Source organism: Candoia aspera, chromosome 2 (assembly GCF_035149785.1).
Source record: "Candoia aspera isolate rCanAsp1 chromosome 2, rCanAsp1.hap2, whole genome shotgun sequence".
Classification (NCBI taxonomy): Eukaryota; Metazoa; Chordata; class Lepidosauria; order Squamata; family Boidae; genus Candoia; species Candoia aspera.
Genome location: NC_086154.1, coordinates 158,454,661 through 158,475,616, shown reverse-complemented (window position 1 = coordinate 158,475,616; position 20,956 = coordinate 158,454,661). Strand labels below are relative to the sequence as shown.

The 20,956-nt window shown below is 40.0% G+C and overlaps 1 protein-coding gene across 1 annotated transcript in view; it reads right to left on the bottom strand.

Annotated features, from left to right (window-relative positions):
- SLC22A15 (solute carrier family 22 member 15) overlaps positions 1-20,956 on the bottom strand; it is a 48,429-nt gene that overhangs the window by 11,558 nt on the left and 15,915 nt on the right. The window contains exons 5-9 of the mRNA XM_063294584.1: positions 18,330-18,459; positions 16,197-16,412; positions 12,256-12,396; positions 8,733-8,818; positions 862-982 (exon numbers count right to left, since the gene is read on the bottom strand). Of these exons, the coding sequence (XP_063150654.1) occupies positions 862-982; positions 8,733-8,818; positions 12,256-12,396; positions 16,197-16,412; positions 18,330-18,459 (694 nt within the window). The remainder of the gene's footprint in view (positions 1-861; positions 983-8,732; positions 8,819-12,255; positions 12,397-16,196; positions 16,413-18,329; positions 18,460-20,956) is intronic.

Here is a 20,956-nt window from a genome sequence, read left to right as displayed (position 1 = left end):
AGAACTCATGTGAGTGTGGAACAACCCTCTGCTACTAATTACAGCAACCTATTGGTCACCTCATTAAAACAGGCACATCTTTTCTTTCAGGCTTGCAGAGAAGTGGTTGCTTTAAGCAGCAGCCGAGAAGTACTGCTTCACTCAAGCAAGTTTCAAAACATTTCTTCCAAACCATTTTTGAAGCATGCACAGCCCTAATCTCTTATTTTGTTTGATACAATATATAACAACGTAATAACATTCTTCATTATGTTGTTTATATTTTGTTCCAATTATTTCTATTCTGCCTGCATTTGGACCAAGTGTGAAACAACTACTCCAGTGTTTCTAAATCAATTCTGAAAACCCTGCATTGATACAAAAGTTAAAAATCAAGTTTTTAAAGATAACGTATTTTCTCTATGATCTGCATCCTTTGCCTAAACAAGGCTTTTCAGTTTAGGTTTTGCATTTTTTATATTTATTTAGATGTATATCCCTCCTTTCATTCAGGAGACCAAAGCAGCAAACATTCCGCTTCCTCCTCCTATTTTTCCCTGCAGCAACAACCCCCTGAGGTAGGTTGTCTTAAGAGAGAATGGCTGACAGAAAGTCACTTGGTGAGCTTCTGTGACTAGGGGTGGATGTAAGCCTGGGTCTCTTTGCTCCTAGTCCAACACCTTAAAGGTTACATTTTAGGCAGAGCAGAACCCAAATCCCCAATATGCCAATTCCAATGAGCAAGAACTCTCATCTCGCCGATTTGCGGCCCCTCTGCTGAACGCGGGACTCTATGAATCGTGCTCCGCCGCCACAAGAGCAGAATGGACAGGAATCGCATGCACAGCTCTACTGAGTCATCACAAACTGAGCTTGTCTTACCTGATTACGGTAGGATAGAGTTCTGATGTGTAGATATACACAATGTTGAATGCAGAACTGATTGTCAGTTTTCCGAGTAGAGACAAAGAGCGGCTGTTCACAACTGCAAATACTCCTGTAGCTGTTGGAGGAAACAAATCTTCTAAAGGAGCAAGAAAGGATGACTTTTAAACTTCTGCTCGGGAGCTGCCCCCACTTTCTCCCAGAAAGAGCGGTATGGTAGCCTGCCCCTCATCTCCCTGGGGCTCCCGCCGCAGGTCCCCTCCCCCTGCTGAGCTCCAGAGAGCTTCACTCCAGCCTCTGCTGCTGGCTAAAGAACAAGAACTGCGGAACTGTTTATGGTATTTATGGCTTTTATGTGGCAGACTGCCACAGACAGAACTAAACAAAATCATATGACCTCATTAGAAAACAGCAAGAAAAAAGCGTTTATTCCTTGTTTACTCAAGAACAAATGTTTTATAATATTTAAACATTGCAATAATCCAACAATACATGCTGCAATGGAACCATGAAGGTCCTGTGGAATTCCCATGGAACAGGATCAAATCTAATTAAAATACTAAGCATGTTTGAGGTAAGAGAAAAGTTTATCTTTCTCTAAAGTTTGTTTATTAGAAATGCTATTTCATGAATATTATTAGAATCTTGGTGAATGAGAAAAGGAAGTTCAAGGTCAGAAAAGACTAACCTGCTATTCTATGATCTAGTCCTCACTGAGGTAGTAAATCTGTAGATGGGCTGTATGACATCAGACTGGACCTAGGGCTAACATAACTAGTTGCTCCTCCATACATCCCCAAAAAATTCTGCAAAGAAAACTTGGCCTGTTCAGGAAAGGCTTTTACCCCAGCCCCTTCTCGGATTTGCTTATTTTCGGTTTGTAGCAAAGACAGACTGAGTTATCATCTGTGCATTCACATATATCAGTTCTGCACTTGAGAAGAGCCAGATCTGGGAACTGTCTAGAAATGAAATATATGCACACTCTAGCAGTATCATCCTGCCTTTCACATTCAGTTCCCTGATGTCTACCATAGTAAACCTAATGGTAACAGCACAGCATGGAAGGCTGTGTGAATACAAATAATTTAAATTACAGGACTGCAACCTGTATTTTTTGTCATCCTCTGAGTTGGGACTTCAGCTGGGCAGGTCATATGGTGGTGACCAAAGCACAATCTCATGATATTATCTGTGATGAGTTCAAGTCTGTTAGTCCTGAGGAAGCAGACAAGGTTCTTGGGAGTTCTGGATGCAGCCACCTGTCTCCATGCCCCTCCTGGTTGGTTAAAGCCTCCAGGGAGGGTGCATGCAGGTGGATTCATGAAGTAGTAAATGCCTCTTTGAGGGAAGGGGTGGTTCTGTCAGCTTTGAAAGAGGCAGTGATGAACCCCCACCTCAAGAGTCCTCGTTAGGTCTCCAGCTTCTGAGTGCCATGGGGAAAGTAAATTAGAGGTATCTGGATCCCTTTCAGTTGGGATTCAGACTTGGGGGTAGTACTGGGACAGCTTTGGTTGAGCTTTTCAATGATTTGTGGCGAGTTTGGGATGGGGGTGGTGTGTTCATCCTGGCTGTCCTTGATCTCTTCACAACCTTCAATACCATTGACCATGGTATTCTTCTGGCCAGCTAAGGCAGCTGGGAATTGGAGGCACCATTTTGGGGGCAACTCCTTCCTCCAGTGTCAGTTCCAGTTGGTGTTTGTGAGAGGAGAGCAGTCAATCCCTAGGCACCTGTTCTGCGTGGTGCATCAGGGCCTCTTCTCCCTCTAAATGTAAAGACTGGATAAGGTCATCTGTTAGTACAGGTCGAAGTATCATCAATATGTATATCTCTGCCCACAGCTATCCAAGTGAAGCTGTCAAGGTTCTGTTACAGTGTCTGGAAGTTGTGAGGGTCTGGATGGAGAAGAAAACTTTGCAGTTTGACCCTGCCAAGGCTTTCGTGTCCTGTGGATCCAGGAACTGTAGTCTTTCCATCTTTGGTTCTGGATGTGGTGGCACTGCCCCATACAGACTCGATGCACAACCTGGAGGTCACCCTGGATCCACAGCTCCTGCTCAAAAGCAGGTGGCAGCTGTGGCCAGGAAGACCATTGCACAACTGCATCTTGCATGCCAGTTGCACCTGTTCTGAACCAGGAGGCCTTGATCATGGTCACTCATGCCTTAGTCACCTCCTGATTGGACTATACACTCTATATGGGGCTGCCTTTAAAGACCATCTGGAAGCTTCAGTTGATCCAGAATGCAGCAGCACAGGTAGTTATGGATGCAGCTCATTACCCCCATATGACACCACTACTCTGAGAGCTGCACTGGCTCTCAATAGGCTTCCGGATGGAATTCAAAGTGCTAGTTATTACCTTTAAAGCCATATGTGGCATAGGGTTATTTGTGAGACTGTCTTCTCCCAAGAACATCTGCTTGTCCCACACATTCTCACAAGGAGGGACATGCTCCAGGTTCTCTCCTTTAGACATTGTCATTTTATGGGATCTAGGATAAATGCCTTTTCAACAATTGCACCTATTCTCCGGAATGATCTCCCCACCCTCAACAGGCCCCAACTCTGCCTGCCTTTAGAAAAGCCGTTAAAACCTTGCATTTTCCCCAGGTCTTTGAGCCCAGATGAGTGGAGTCTTGGATGTTTAATCCATTTGGTTGCTATTTTATATAGTTATAAAAAATTATATATTTTTATATATATATTTGGTTGCTATTTTATATTTTTTATATATCGGGTTGTTCTTTTTTAACATTATATGGTTATTTGTCTTTCTTTCTTGTTTGTTTTTGTTGTACGTTGCCCAGAGTCACATTCTTTGAGTTGGGTGGCCCTATGTGCCCATGAAATAAATAAATAAATAAATAAATAAATCCTGGTCTCTGTGCACTTCACATAACATATAGATGATTAATCACCTATGTCTCCGCAAAGGATCGTTACCTTGTCGTGGTGCTGGAGCTTGAGCACCTCAATGATGCCATGAGCTAAACCGTGAAGGGCCACCCAAGACGGGAAGGTCATGACAGAGAGGTCAGACTAAATGCGATCCCTGGGGAAGGTAATGGCAACCCACCCCAGTATTCTTGCCGTGAAAACTAAATGGATCAGTACAACCAGAGATATGTCGGTATACCATCGGAAGATGAGACCCCCAGGTCGGAAGATGGTCAAAATGCTACTGGGGAGGAACAGAGGATGAGCTCAACTAGCCCCAGACGTGATGACGCAGCTAGCTCAAAGCCGAAAGGACGGTTAGCGGCCGACGGTGCTGGTGGTGAACGGCGAATCCGATGTTCTAAGGATCAACACACCATTGGAACCTGGAATGTAAGATCTATGAGCCAGGGCAAATTGGATGTAGTTATTGGTGAGATGTCAAGATTAAAGATAGACATTCTGGGCGTCAGTGAACTGAAATGGACTGGAATGGGCCACTTCACATCAAATGACCACCAGATCTACTACTGTGGACAAGAGGACCACAGAAGAAATGGAGTAGCCTTCATAATTAATAGTAAAGTGGCTAAAGCAGTGCTTGGATACAACCCCAAAAACGACAGAATGATCTCAATTCGAATTCAGGGCAAGCCATCTAACATCACAGTGATCCAAATATACGCCCCAACCACAAATGCTGAAGAAGCTGAAGTAGAGCAGTTCTATGAGGATCTGCAGCACCTACTGGACAATACACCTAAAAGAGATGTTATTTTCATCACAGGAGACTGGAATGCTAAGGTGGGCAGTCAAATGACACCTCGAATTACAGGTAAGTATGGCCTGGGAGAACAAAATGAAGCAGGACATAGGCTGATAGAATTTTGCCAAGACAATTCACTCTGCATAACAAACACTCTCTTCCAACAACCTAAGAGACGGCTTTACACATGGACTTCACCAGATGGACAACACCGAAATCAGATTGATTACATCCTTTGCAGCCAAAGGTGGCGGACATCTGTACAGTCGGTAAAAACTAGGCCTGGAGCTGACTGTAGTTCAGACCATGAACTTCTTCTTGCACAATTTAGGATCAGACTAAAGAGATTAGGGAAGACCCACAGATCAGCTAGATATGAGCTCACGAATATTCCTCAGGAATATGCAGTGGAGGTGAAGAATAGATTTAAGGGACTGGACTTAGTAGATAGGGTCCCGGAAGAACTCTGGACAGAAGTTGGCAGCATTGTTCAGGAGGCGGCAACAAAATACATCCCAAAGAAAGAGAAAACCAAGAAGGCAAAATGGCTGTCTGCTGAGACACTAGAAGTAGCCCAAGAAAGAAGGAAAGCAAAAGGCAACAGTGATAGGGGGAGATATGCCCAATTAAATGCAAAATTCCAGAGGTTAGCCAGAAGAGATAAGGAATTATTTTTAAACAAGCAATGCACGGAAGTGGAAGAAGACAATAGAATAGGAAGGACAAGAGACCTCTTCCAGAAAATTAGAAACATTGGAGGTAAATTCCAGGCCAAAATGGGTATGATCAAAAACAAAGATGGCAAGGACCTAACAGAAGAAGAAGAGATCAAGAAAAGGTGGCAAGAATATACAGAAGACCTGTATAGGAAGGATAACAATATCGGGGATAGCTTTGACGGTGTGGTCAGTGAGCTAGAGCCAGACATCCTGAAGAGTGAGGTTGAGTGGGCCTTAAGAAGCATTGCTAATAACAAGGCAGCAGGAGACGATGGCATCCCAGCTGAACTGTTCAAAATCTTGCAAGATGATGCTGTCAAGGTAATGCATGCTATATGCCAGCAAATTTGGAAAACACAAGAATGGCCATCAGATTGGAAAAAATCAACTTATATCCCCATACCAAAAAAGGGAAACACTAAAGAATGTTCAAACTATCGAACAGTGGCACTCATTTCACATGCCAGTAAGGTAATGCTCAAGATCCTGCAAGGTAGACTTCAGCAGTTCATGGAGCGAGAATTGCCAGATGTACAGGCTGGGTTTAGAAAAGGCAGAGGAACTAGAGACCAAATTGCCAATATCCGCTGGATAATGGAAAAAGCCAGGGAGTTTCAGAAAAACATCTATTTCTGTTTTATTGACTATTCTAAAGCCTTTGACTGTGTGGACCATAACAAATTGTGGCAAGTTCTTAGTGGTATGGGGATACCAAGTCATCTTGTCTGCCTCCTGAAGAATCTGTATAACAACCAAGTAGCAACAGTAAGAACAGACCACGGAACAACAGACTGGTTTAAGATTGGGAAAGGAGTACGGCAGGGCTGTATACTCTCACCCTACCTATTCAACTTGTATGCAGAACACATCATGCGACAAGCTGGTCTTGAGGAATCCAAGGCTGGAGTTAAAATCTCTGGAAGAAACATTAACAATCTCAGATATGCAGATGATACCACTTTGATGGCTGAAAGCGAAGAGGAACTGAGGAGCCTTATGATGAAGGTGAAAGAAGAAAGTGCAAAAGCTGGCTTGCAGCTAAACCTCAAAAAAACCAAGATTATGGCAACCAGCTTGATTGATAACTGGCAAATAGAGGGAGAAAATGTAGAAGCAGTGAAAGACTTTGTATTTCTAGGTGCAAAGATTACTGCAGATGCTGACTGCAGTCAGGAAATCAGAAGACGCTTAATCCTTGGGAGAAGAGCAATGACAAATCTCGATAAAATAGTTAAGAGCAGAGACATCACACTGACAACAAAGGCCCGCATAGTTAAAGCAATGGTGTTCCCTGTAGTAACATATGGCTGCGAGAGCTGGACCATAAGGAAGGCTGAGCGAAGGAAGATCGATGCTTTTGAACTGTGGTGTTGGAGGAAAATTCTGAGAGTGCCTTGGACTGCAAGAAGATCCAACCAGTCCATCCTCCAGGAAATAAAGCCAGACTGCTCACTTGAGGGAATGATATTAAAGGCAAAACTGAAATACTTTGGCCACATCATGAGAAGACAGGACACCCTGGAGAAGATGCTGATGCTAGGGAGAGTGGAAGGCAAAAGGAAGAGGGGCCGACCAAGGGCAAGATGGATGGATGATATTCTAGAGGTGACGGACTCGTCCCTGGGGGAGCTGGGGATGTTGACGACCGACAGGAAGCTCTGGCGTGGGCTGGTCCATGAAGTCACGAAGAGTCGGAAGCGACTAAACGAATAAACAACAAACAATCACCTATGTATCATGGAGAGTTACTACACTAGCAAAGAAGAAAAGAACTGAATAAAAGAGGCAAGTCAGGCCCTTACATGTAGTTTACAAATTGAGAACAGCCACAGATTACCCAACCTCAAGTGCTTTGGTTTTTCAATTGCATAATCTGCCAGTAAGTATTTAAAAAGTGGAGGGCAGATACCAATGGAGGGGGGGCCTTAGAAAAGATGTTGCAAATCCAATTTTTCTGGTTAATATAAACAAGAAAACCAACCTGGATAAGAATATTAGGTCATATTGTTATGCAAATTCAAGAATGGAGAGTTCATAAACATAGACCAAGGCCAATGCTAACAGAGTTTGCTCAAGAACACCACTTTAGTATTAAGTAATTTGAAGTCACATACCACCAAGCTGCCCAGAGTCTTTTGGAATGGGGCTATAATATATCTAGATGATGATGATGATGATGATAAAAAGTCCTTTACACACTACAGATGAGCTCTTTGTCAGAGATATAGGCAATGGGGACAGATATAGAGCTCTTTCATGATTTTTCCCCCAAAGGAGAAATTGTTTTTTTCTATTACAGGAATAGCAAATCTTTTTCAGTCTGAGAAACAAACTCAGATTTGGACATCATAAGAGCATCTTTTCATTCACAACCTTATCTGGTTGTACTAATAATACTACTACTCCCATCTGTCTCCCCATCTGTTAATTTTACATGAAAATGGCAACCATTTCAGAACCACAGCCTTATATCCACTCAAAAGCAAAAAACACAATGATTTTGAAGTTTTGGCAATGCACCAAATTATTCAAAATAAATGCAACCCACAAATAGAAAAATAGTTCACAATATTCTGCAAATTCTTACAGAAAGCAGAGGAGCACTCATGAAATAGAAATCCACAGGAGTTGAACACTGAACCACACAAAGCTCTCAGCAGGCCCCAGATTTACCACTATGGGTTTTAGCCCCTTAAATCTGGACTCCGAGTTTAGTACTTGAAATCTGTAGGCTAAACTCAAATGTTACAGTCATATCAGCTGATTCCCAGGCTGGGAGAGGAGGCAGGAGAACTGGGGGAGGGTGCTCTTTCAAATCCTCAGGTCTCCAGTCCCAGAGTTCCATAGGATCATGTATCTAGGGGCTCTGAAAGAGTTGCCTCCCACGCTTAACTGGCCATCTTTCCCAGCACCATCAGCTGATTCACAAAGTCCATAGTATGGAAGAAAAAATAACTTCTTTAGGCAAAATAGAAACCCAAAGGGATCATGCAACTTTCTGGTCATTTAAGCCTAGAGCATAACATTTAACAAAGGAAAGGGGTAAGAACAAGTCAGCCTTCCCTCTGCTATAATCCATGAGAATTAAACATAATTCAATTGTTATTGAAATGCAGGACTGTCACTGCAGATCCATGCCCCACAATAGGTAGAACTGAGAGGTCTTTGGTCCCAGAGGTTATAATACACATAACCTTAAAATGCCACGAAAATTAATACTGTATAGTTCTTAGGCTGGTCTAAACTGATAGCCTCCCAACTCTGGCAAGGTTAGGAAATATTTTCATTGAAGGAAAGGAACTGTGAACGCTGCCTGTCCTGCACTTCCAGGCTACCAGGTTTAGGGTTAGCCAGAGCACTCTTAGATAGGTATAACTTGGGACACAGCTCCACTTTTGATTACATTCTAATTTCCATAATCAATAAATAAATCCTTTTACCTTTCTCTTGTGGAAGGAACATGACAAGAAGGGAGGCCAGTCCACCCAGGAACAAAAATGCAGCAAGTGTCCGTTTACGGCCAAACCTGATAATCAGAAGGAAAATAAAAGAAAAAGGCAACATAAGGAGAAATTAACAAATTTATTTATTTGATTTCTATCCCGTCTTTTATAAAAGGACCTCAAGGTGGTGTACATATTTAATTCATATCCCATATTTATTTTGTACAACTTAAGGTAGTATACACAACGCACCCACCTATTGTCCCCAGAAGAACCCACTGAGGTGGGTTGGGCTGAGAATGACTGGCCTAAAGACACCTGGCCAGCTTTGGTGGCTGAGGGTGGATGGGAACCTGGGTTCCCCAGCTCCTGCTCCAACCCCTTAACCACCACACCCCCATGGCTCTCATAAATATGCACTAGAGGCAGCTAAGGCTCTAAGAGAAAAAGTCTGGTGGTATTTATTCATATGACATCTCTTGATTTTCAAATGGCAATTGCTCTCAAAACAAGGAAACAGCTAAAAACATGAGTAAGATACAGCTCAGAAACAGCTGGAAACAAGGGAAGTCAAAATGCCTCAGTCTCCCTGGATTTAAATTTTAATATTCTTCATGGAAACCAAAGTTCAGAATGAAATTGATAAACGAGGTTCACCAGCAAATTTTTATTTTACTAATTTAGGTTTTAGTTAGCAACTCAGATCTTTTTCTAAAATGGGGTGAAGTAATCAGGAAGGCTTCCCACCAACTCTACATACATGTGAGTACAACCCTGCTGGATCTCTTCTATTGTCTTTAGGCCATACAATGTATGACACACCACACTAAGGCACTACGATGCCATGAGATGAGTTACAACAGAGGTTAGTATTGACAACCTGTGCTGATTTCTAGTAATCACCACAGTGATCTGCAAAATTGTGAAATAATCTCTTCACAATTTTTTTTGAGAACCTTCCCAGTTAGTAATATCAGGTTAACTACTTTGTAGTTCTCAAAACATTCTAGAAAATGCTCTCTGCCAGCAACCAATTGCAGGTACATTTTTACCAAGTTCTACTGCTATATTAAAATGCATCATTAAAGGTATTTGTTCCATATAGATGATGTCAGGTGTGCAGTCCAATTGAACAGTAATGCCTTACTGCCAATAGATCTGCCACAAGCTTCTGTTTAACTCTTCTTGCCAGTAAGCATGTGATCTCATTTTGAACATCTTTGCCAGTGCAGTGGTGTGGGTAGATTTCAGGGGTACATATAGGCCTCCTGTGGTTTGGTTCCCATTGGAAATTATAGCTAGTACCTTAATACTAAAGGCAGAATTTAGGGTCTGGTACTTTGAGAGAAAGTTTGGAACACTTTCCTCCCATGATAGCCAAACCTGCCCCTGGAAAGGTGAAGTGGAATGGCCTGGGGAGACTGACAAATGGTTCAATGCTATGCAAGTCAATTTTACACAGACTGCCATCTTGGCAGCATGTGGGGCTGTGAGCTCAAGGGAAGAGATTGTTTTTTGTTGTATACCAAATGGATCCAAAATTTACAGATGTATGTAATGAAGGAAACCCCTAAATTAAACCAGTTATTTTCTTCACAAATTACAATTAGAATAGCCAGAACAGATTTTTGCTTTTGCTTGGAGGTCTGTTAGCGTTTTTCTTAATAAGGTACAGAACACAGACAGTATTTGTTTTTCCCACACAAAACTGTTTTATTGTACAAAATTAAACTCATATCTTATTCTACTATCTTCCTATTCTAAGCTTACAGTTATTTTTATTCCTATTTAACCTATAAATTTCTATCTCTCAGTTCTATTTCTGTGTTCCTATTCCTATGTTTGTAGCACTATGTTTTCTTACCTTAAGTATTTCTTCTTTAAATCTTTTCCCCCAGGTCTACAGCTCTTGTAGCTGTAGTCCTTTTGCACGTGAAAACCCTTTTCACTCCTCTATAGACTTGCCAATGCCCCCCCACATTCCTGTTTCTGAAGCTGGTTTGTGGAGCTCCACCCTGGGCTGCTGCACACATTGGGATTGCTTGGGTTTGCAGAGTTGGGCTCTAACAGCTTGTTACAGCTTTTACAGCTACTTCCGGTGTGTATATGTAATTGTTCCAGTAGGGAAGATATTTGCTTTTTTACTGCTTTTGCAGACAGAGTCCATCCAATGGTGATGAACTTCTGGACTAATAGACCATGGTCTCATTATCTGGTATCCTGACCATTTCACTGGCAACTGTGGCTGGCGGCTTCAGAGGTAAAGGGAGAGGTAAAGTGAAAGGCTGGCGAAACATCAGGATAACAGATAGTTAGACCGTGGCCTGGAGGCTCATCACCACTGCATTTATTTTTCTGTTGATACAAAAGAACAAATGGTGAAATCATGGCTGATACTGATACTGAAGGTGGCACAGGTGGACAACCATCAGTTTCTTGTGTTTTGAGGATGGATCCATCTAAGCCAGAGATTCCTGAAGTTTCTGCCATCGCACCTCCCTTTAGTGTAATCTTAATGTACACATCTCCCCAAAAAATCCAAACGCCAAAATGAACACAAATGAACAATGAAAGCAATACAATGAAACTTTGGGAAAGGTAGATTTATTGTAACAATATAACTAAAAGGTTCTTCACACCTCTCCTGGACTGTGTCTGCACCTCCCCAAGGGAGGTACACCTCACAGTTTGGGAAACCCTGATCTAAGCACAGCAGTGATTGTTAGAATACCTATTCTGAGTATATTCATTGATAAAAATTAGAATTATTCAAGGACTATGTGTCTGTCTTCTTTAACTGCACTACACTATCATACTAACACTTAACTGTTAAGACACATTTTTTTCAGCATCTTCAAAGCATTTGCAGTTCTCATAATGATGCTTCATTTTCTTGTCAGACAATATGCATTTTACAAGCTTTCCTATTTTACCAACATTTATAGAAATGCCATTAAAATAGGATAGGGACTCTTTTACAGTCTGTTGCACTGATTAGGCTTCAAGATTAGATATACTGTATCACTTGCATTAATTTTCCCCAACCTTTTATTCCAGCTGTGAAAGGTTACAAAGAGTAATAAAATGATGAAGTGAGATCAGTAGAAAATATGGGTCTAAAATCTTCCACTATTGCTTTATTTTTTAGTAAGCACATACAGATACTCACACACGGGTACATACTGAACTGGAGAACACTTACTTTCCTGCTCATTCCCTTTCAAAAAGGAAACCCATGCCACTATTTGCTGCCAAGTTTGGGTGATGTGATCTTCAGTTGGTACACTCAGGGATCTCCAGAAAGGAGACAGAGGGCAAGTACAGTCAATGGGATGTACTGGGCCCACCTTGTTATAAATAAAAACCTGCGACTCACACTAAATGCATAAAGATCTGCACAAAAAACTGAATGTGTAGAGATGCTTGTATATGTTCCCATGGGCTCATTTTAACTTGACCTGCCTTAAAAGCAAATGCCTGCATAAAGCTGACATCTGTGTAACATCAATTTAACACTCACCATTTCTGGCTTATCAAATAAACACAGAGCGGGTATGCAGGAATCTCTATTAGACCAGAAAGGGCCAAATTAGCATAGATACTGCCGCCCAGGTCACCCACGTTGAGAGTAAGACCATAATAAACCAAGCTGCATACAAACCTAGAGGTGGAAAAAAAAACATTTTAACTGCAACGAACTTTAATATCCTGTGTACAAAATAACCATAAAGTTGAAAGTAAATGTGTTATGCCTGATACATGCCAAAGGACTATTTATTTATTCTTATATGCTATTAAATTCAACAAAAAGGACTCCCAGCAGTTTATAGAGTAAAAACGTAACAGCTAATATAAAGCAATAAGTATAATGTTGACTAGTTTCTACTGTTTCCAGAAGGCCAGCAACTGAGGGTGCAAATCTAATCTTGAGGGGAAGCGTGTTCCATAGTATGGAGGCTACCACAGAGAAACATTGTTTGCAAGCCCCAGCCCCATCCCACTCAGCTGCCCCTACGGGAGACCATTAAAAGATGTTGGTAGGAGGTCCACAATGTATGAGTATGGTATGCCATCTCTTTGAAGAGGAGGCAATCCTGTAACTAACATAGTGTCAAACCATATACTGTGGTACAGCTTTAAGAACTTCTCCAATATTATATAAATGCAATCAGTGCATGAAGTGACACAATACGGTAATTATGTTCTGGAATCTCATTCTAAAGTACTCTCTTTCACTAATTCAAGGCAGTGTCTTTGTGGATGTGCGATACAGCCATGTGATCCTTGGGTGATACCTGGTAGTTTAACGAGTAGGCTGGAGGCCACCACAGTTAACAGTCCAGGAAAATGGGCAGAACCTGTTACCCTTAATATAACTAATTTTCTTTGGCATTGCTTTTTATCTTCCTTGGAAAAAGGTACTCTCTGGATAGGTACCAGAATCAGTACCTCACTTCACTTGGCATGCTAGAACTGGCTTTTGAGAAGAAAATCTGTCCCTGACATTATCTCTTCCTGACATCATCTGACAGATATTTTTAGTGCCTGAGAGCAGAGCGATGATGGCATTTTTCCAATGAAGAACTTTTTAGTCTTTTTGTTCCACTGAAACATGGAATACTCAAGCTGTTTCAAGTTTTGTTTCAATGGAAAACAGAACTTTTTGAGTAGAACTGTTTTGTTCCAAGCTCAAAACAGAATAGCTTTTCTTTTCTAAGAATTTTATTAAGTTTCAAGCAAAAAGCTACAGAAAAACAAAAAACTACAAAGAAAAAAAAAGAAAAAACTAAAAAAATGTGGAAACACAAGAGAAAAAAAAAAATTTTTAATTACCAAAAGAGGTGACTTCTGACTTTTAAAAACAAGGATATAAAACAATTTTCCATAGTCAATCCCTTACTCTATATTAAACCAAAATCACATTATTTCTATAAATCATTCCATTGGCACATTATAAAAATCACTAAATACAGTTGCTCCCTCCCCTGATATTAAAATTATACACACACACACACACACACACCTCCTAATCAACTTCCCCCCCTCAAAAGATAACATTTATTTAATTATTTCCTTCCCACTACTATTCATCCATGTCTACTATTTTATTTATTTATTTATTTATAAATTTATTCACTGCCCATCTCTCCCCTGTGGGGGGATTCTGGGCGGCTTACAATAAAACAAGATTAAAATTCAAAACCCTTATAATAAAAAAATACAGTAAAAGTACAAATGTAATAAAATCTACATGGCAAAACGATCTTAATCAGTCCTTGACTGTAATAGGCCCCTCAGAATCACTTCGCGGCGCCAGCCATCCCCAGGTGTAATTATTCCCCCTCCCATTCCAAGCCTGCTGGCAAAACCAGGTCTTTAATCTTTTGCGGAAGTCCAGGAGCGAGGGGGCTTGTCTCACCTCTGGGGGAAGGATGTTCCAAAGGGCGGGAGCTACAGCAGAGAAGGCTACTATAATAAAGATCAAACTAAAAACATATAAATTGTCTACCAATGTACTTGATAATGCAACAATTTTAATAATCTTAATCATATTAAACCCCAAACCAGACATTTATTATTTGTTATACCTTAATAATCTTAATCCAAATCGTTAAAGATAAATGAAATCAGCCAAACCCTAAAAGCAATCCAGATAAATATTCTTAAATTCTTCTCCTTATCAGCAATTGGCTGATAATACAGTAATGACAAGATAAGGAGCTAATAATTTTGATCTCAAACTTTATAGCTCTAGTTATTAACATAAGCTTATCTGGTGGAGTTTAATTTGATAGGCAGAGTGTTTAAACAAATGAATTATGGGACAGTTAAGTAGATGCTCAGAGGAAAATGAGGAGAGGAGGGAAAGGGAGCAGGTCATCTTAAAGACAGCCAGGTAACTACAGTAAACCAACCAGCTCTAATATTATTACAGATAACCTATAGATTGGCCAGACGGTAGCCTTTAATGTGTGTCCTTCATGCTTCTCCAAAGTGCAAGACAGCAGGATGAGGAAAGTTTTTTTTTTGATGGTGATGGTTTGATGGTGATTTTTCCTCTTCCTTTCACTTGTTTTTATCTTGACCCAGTGGGTGAAGCAGGAGGGAAAAGTGGCCCACATAAAATTGCAAGGGAGAAGGAAGTGAGCATGGCATGTGCAAAGCACTGTCTGTGGCCCTGGGAGATGAGTAGTTTGTGTAAGGCCCTGGGCATCTGTTCAGTGCTCATTTCAGGGGCCAGGCTCCTGGCTTGCCATTCCACCAGGAAAGATCGCAAACTTCCTCCAAGCTGTATCATTATTTATTTATTTCCATGATGAAGTCACAGGAAGGCCTTTCTCATTTTGCATCTGTGGCTGCAGCCATAAAAGCTCTGTTTAAGAGTGGAACAGGAGATACAGTATTTGGAGTGTTAGAGTCAAGTCAATATCCCGGAATCAGCTGCATAAGAAGCCCTTCAACTCACCAGAGACTTCTATATCAATATATGAAATGGCTCAGTGTTGCGACCCTTGAAGTAACAAACTGTGCCTCAGGCACACTCAAATCAATCTGAGTTTTAGATCCCTACCTTATCTTGAACATACTGTATGCTAAAGGATTAGCTCTGGGAGTAGATTAAGTTAGGAATGGAAATATAAAGCTTTTAGGAGGCAAGCCTTTTCTATTTCCATCCTCAACTCTGTCTCCACTCAAAGCATAAAGAATGGCCCAAAATCATACTGCTGAAATTCAGTACCAAAAATGGCCACATTTGGCAGTGATTCCCAGCTGACTCAAAGGGGAGAGAGGTTTGCTTGTTTATTTTCTATCCTGCCTTTATTATTTTTATAAATAACTCAAGGCGGGGAACACAACTATTACTCCTTCCTCCTCCTCTTTTCCCCACAACAGCCACCCTGTGAGGTGAGTTGGGCTGAGGGAGAGTGACTGGCCCAAGGTCACCCAGTCGGCTTTCGTGCCTAAGGCGGGACTAGAACTCTCAGGCTCCTGGTTCCTAGCCCAGCAACTTAACCTCTAGACCAAACTGGTGTTGTCATTAAGAATTAAAATGGAGTGATATGCCTCCCAAAGGCCAGCAGACTGCTTTTCTCTTGATTTGAAAAGTGTACCAATGTTAAATGTAACAGGGAATAGCAAGTTATGATGAATCACAGTCTGCTTAGTGTTGCCAGATACATGTTCTGTACGTCACCGTTTTCCATGACGAGACGGCTGAAACAAAAATATTTCCGGAATAAATTATCATCTTTAGCATAGTCTACATTATATTCCAAAACCACTCAGAAGTTTTGCCACACCTCTTTTCTTAATTAAATGGCTTCAAGCTAAAAACTTTAGAGCTGAACAATAAAAAACCCAAAAAATCCCAAACACTCTACATGACTATCTTATGACATATTTCAGTAACCAGATAACAGCAGCACCCCCAAAATCTTTTTCAAGAAGTAGCATATATACCAGATGAACAGCATGACTACAGTACGTCCCAAAAGGATCTTGTATCGGAACAGGTCCATAATGCTACAAGACTCCTTACAACTCCATGCAGTTGGAACTTTAAGTGAAAAGGTGCACTTGGGCTTGTAGTTCCTCTTTGCAATGAGGTAGAGAGAATCTTCAGCTTCATGTAGCCGACCTTGTGAGTATAACCAACGAGGTGACTCAGGAATGAATCTAGAAGAAAAAAACCATTCATTGAGAGCACTAAGGCTATTTTACTACTGAAAACTTGCTGCTGGTGAACATATTATGCACATATTTTAAACTAAAAGTAAGACATCATCTTATGAATAAATAGGAACAATTTTGCAATTTTTCAATGCACATGAACTCTAAATAGCATGCAACTGTTTTAAAACATTTAAAGAAACATGCTTAACATGCAAACACAAACTTTGAATATTTCATGCAATATGAAAGCAAGAAGACAGAAGCACTGGACACTGACACAGCTTGCTCAGATATAATCAAAACATGGATCTAGCACAATTAATGTTCAGGAAGGCATTCAGATCTGCTTGATGAAAGAACAGTTTTTATTAATAGTTCTATTAATAGTATTTGTAAGTTTTAGTTGTTTGATTTTATGAATATTTTACAAACAATTATTTTGTTCACTGTAAGCCACCTAGAATTGTGAGAAAGGGCGGCATACAAATGTCGATAAATAAATTTATTGTGCTCTGTTAGTTGAAAAAATGTGTATCAACAATATAGATAGAAATGGTTGATCATAAATTTAACCATTCTTAATCAGAACTGTCTCTTTTTCCTTTACTTCATTCAACTATCTAAGCAATTTAAAATTCAGATAGATTTAGGATTAAACACCAAGTATATGGAAAGCAATTTCCTTTCTTCAAATATTCTTCCAATAAAGTTTCCATTTTCCATATTCTTCCAATAAAGTTTCCATTCTGATACCAGGGCCTTAAACTTGGAGTAAGAAGAGATTAACTTCTTTATTCTGACTGCAAGTTGCTTGAGTAAACTATTAGTTTAAATTCAAATGTTTACGTTTTATCCTTTCATTACTTTAAGAATGAAAACTGATAAAAACAATTAAGAGTGATGTAGGCTGATGCTCTCAAACAAGCATAAGCAAATTTTCCTTTGGACTCAGCTCTGAAAAGCAAAAAACAAAACAAAACACTTTGGTTTTCAGAATAATTTAGCGTAGTGAGAAAAAGCTAAGCTCAAATTCTGGTGACTTCATTGACACACCCATTGAACTTCCTTGGCAGCAATACACAAGCAGTTCACAACAGCCTTTTTCTGGGAAGTTTTTTTCTTCAAGCTCCAAAGCTATCTGAGATTCAGATGTTTCCAGACAGTCTCCCAATCCAAGTACTAACTGAACCTCTTTAGCTTCCAGCCCAGACACAGCTAGCTACTTCCACCTGCTGGTTATAACTTGTATGTCCACATCACTGTCCAGAACACTGATACATTTTTTCTTATTTGACAAAGGGAAGAATGAACATTTATTCAAACAGAAATACATTTAATACAGAAAGGGAAGGGCAAGATTAAGAGCTATAGTAAATCAGCTGCTGAGGAATCCACTGCAAACACTTTCTTAAAAATACTACATCTGTCTGCAGTCTTAATTCTGACTACCTTTAAACCTATAACCTTACCTCTAAACAATAGCGTCAGATTCCTACTACGGGTTATCTACATCTGACATCTCATGAAATCTGGAGACAGAAACTAACTTGAATGAACCGAACTCGATATAGCAAACAAAAAACAAGACTAGGTTCAAGACAGGAAACGGTGAAGACAGTCTCAGCCTAGACTGTGTCAACAGCAGCAGGACTTGCAAATTGTACAGATAACACCTCTTGACTCTTGTTTCTTGATTCCAGATAGTACACTTCAGGTGCAACAGAGGAAACTATTTACAAGGAGAATTATTAAAACAAAGAAATTTAGAAGATAAATACCAAGAGAAGAGCCAAAATTATCTTCATTGTAGAAAATGAGGATGGGGGGGGGGCTGAAAGGAGGAGAAATAGCTACTCTTTTTATTCAGTGACAATTGCTACCCATATTATTAGCAGAATAATGTTTAGGTATGTAACTTACAGAGAAAGGAGAAAGACTAGTGCTCCCTCCAGGTTAACCACCACTGCTAATAATCTCCAGGAGCGAATAAGATATCCTAACAAAGCATATTGTGCAATTCCCACAGCAAAGAAGAGGCAACCAAGTGATCCTATTATAATGCAGATAGGGAAAAAAGTGTTATTGACCATTTTGCAGTGACTGCTAATGTGACAATTAATTTAATAGACAAGCAGAGAGGGCTACCTGAACAAATACAGAGAGACAAAAAACATTCAAAACTTTGAAAAAGTGGTAGATGCCATGACAAAAGGCTGTTATGGGCATATTCCAACATTCAAAATGCTTGTCATAGATAGCAACATTTTGTCATGGGAAAAAAATCCACTATAATATGAACCAAAGCAATTGAGATCTAAAACAAAGTTTCTTTATTAAAATCCCTAAAGCAGTGATCACTGGGCTCCCAGCCAACCAGACCAAGAATCCAGACTGTAAATTGTTAAAGGATTATATAGGAGATAGTAAAGCTGCATCAACAGTTGCAAACAATTAAATACATTTGCACAGGCAGGGAAAGCCCCCAACTTTATACTGACAATAATCATCCAAATCCGATCTTGAGGCTGGCACCAGAATCTTGCATTCACCCCTGATCTACATTCCTTCACTATTATAAGATTTCCCCTTTTACACTTCCCTTTGCCTGACGTTCTTACCCCTTGTTATCTGGCTTCTGCTCCCTTCCTCAGGATCACTTTAAATTAAGTTCAAAGGGCATCCTGAAGGGCACCCAGAAGGGCATCAAAGGGCATCCTGAACCCCAACTACTGCCTTAGTTCTATGCAATTCCTGATACAGGAAACATGACTTAAACATAAAAATCAGATCTTAATTAAGATAACCTACTTTTAAATATTTGAACTTTTAAACTCCACAATACAATTAAATAAGATAAACTACTGTGTCCAGAAGACAATTTGGCTATGAAACTGACCATGATCCAGAAATGAGGTATGAACCTCAAAGCAATACAATTTTCCTTTGAATTAACTTTAGCTTCAATAGAATTTTCAATTCACAGAAGGTAAAATATTTGCATGCCAGCCAAGTCAATTCCAAACCTCTCTTCATCATGCCAGTTAACTCAACTGTCTCCCAAATCTCTCATTTTGGGAGAACTGTTTCATCCCCAACCTTTCTGTCTGTATATGCCAAGCAACTTACTCAGAACACCTTTCTTCCTCAATCTCTCTATATCTAAATCAATCTCAATCCTTCATGGCCCCATCTCCCTTCTTACCTACATTTTCAACCTCCCCACTTTCCTGTCATGATCCTGACCTTCTATTCCCCACAGGTCCATCCATTCCCCACATGCTCATGGCCCCATCCACTCTACTTTCTGTCCTTTCCACATCTGTTACAACAGAGATACAAATAATCAAGCATTGGTCATCCTTTTCTCTCCTCACCAAGCAACAAAAGACTTGTTATTCAATCAGAATAGAAGCAGCCAGGCCCACTGAAGGCCCAGCTAGCAGGGAGAGGAATAGTACAGGCATTTTTGGTAAGTTCTTTTAAAAAATCAAAATAAATCAAGCAACATATTATGCAGGGGAGCAAAGAACATCATAGTATCCACAGATATGTTGGCAAAGAGGGCAACCAGACTGAGCTAATTAAACAAGATAAAACACCATAATAATTACGGACATCTGCTTTTATACTCAAGAATTAAGAATAATTTGCCATTACAGACAATTACAACTTCACACCAAACTGATGCCTGACATGTTCTGAACATTCAAACATTTCTTGAGCTGAACATTCAGGTAGTTCTTGAGATGTAAGAATTAGAAGGGAACACATAATACATAGGATTTAATATAAATGTATCAGAAAAGTGATTGTAACACATTCTAGTTTTATTGCAAAAGTATTAGTCAGTTTGGTCTAGTGGTTAAGGCTAGAAACCAGGAGACTGTAAGTTCTAGTCCCACCTTAGGCGTGAAAGGCGGCTGGGTGACTTTGGGCCAGCTATTCCCTCTCAGCCAAACTCACCTCACAGGGTTGTTGTTGTGGGGAAAATAGGAGGAGGAAGAAGTATTAGGTATGTTCCCTGCCTTGAATTATTTATAAAAAAAATAAAGGTGGGATAAAAAAATAGACATGTAAAATTATTAAAATATTTTAATTTAAAATATAGTTAAAGGACTACATTGTAAGAATATATTTTAGGAGAAACCATAAAGGTGGTCATTTCTAATTATTTCATTCATTGCTGTATAAAGTCTGCTCTTAGTAGATATTCCAACTTCAAGACTATGTTTTAACATTTTCTCAATATTAAATTTTGCCACACTAAGATTAGATTGCCATATAAGGACAAAAGGTGAACTTGTATATAACAAGATTTTTTTTAAAAAATGGAAAAAAACCAAAGAAGAACTATTTCTCAAAAAATAAATAAAACACAACCTCAACTATACACAGCATATATCTGGCTCTTCCAAATACATTGCCCTAAACATTTAGTGTGAATTAAATCCATATAGGATCCTTCCAAAAAGCAAGGCTCAGGCTCCTAGGATTAACATGAGACAGGAGGAGGAAAATGGAAGATGACTAAGAAGAAGAGAATTGGA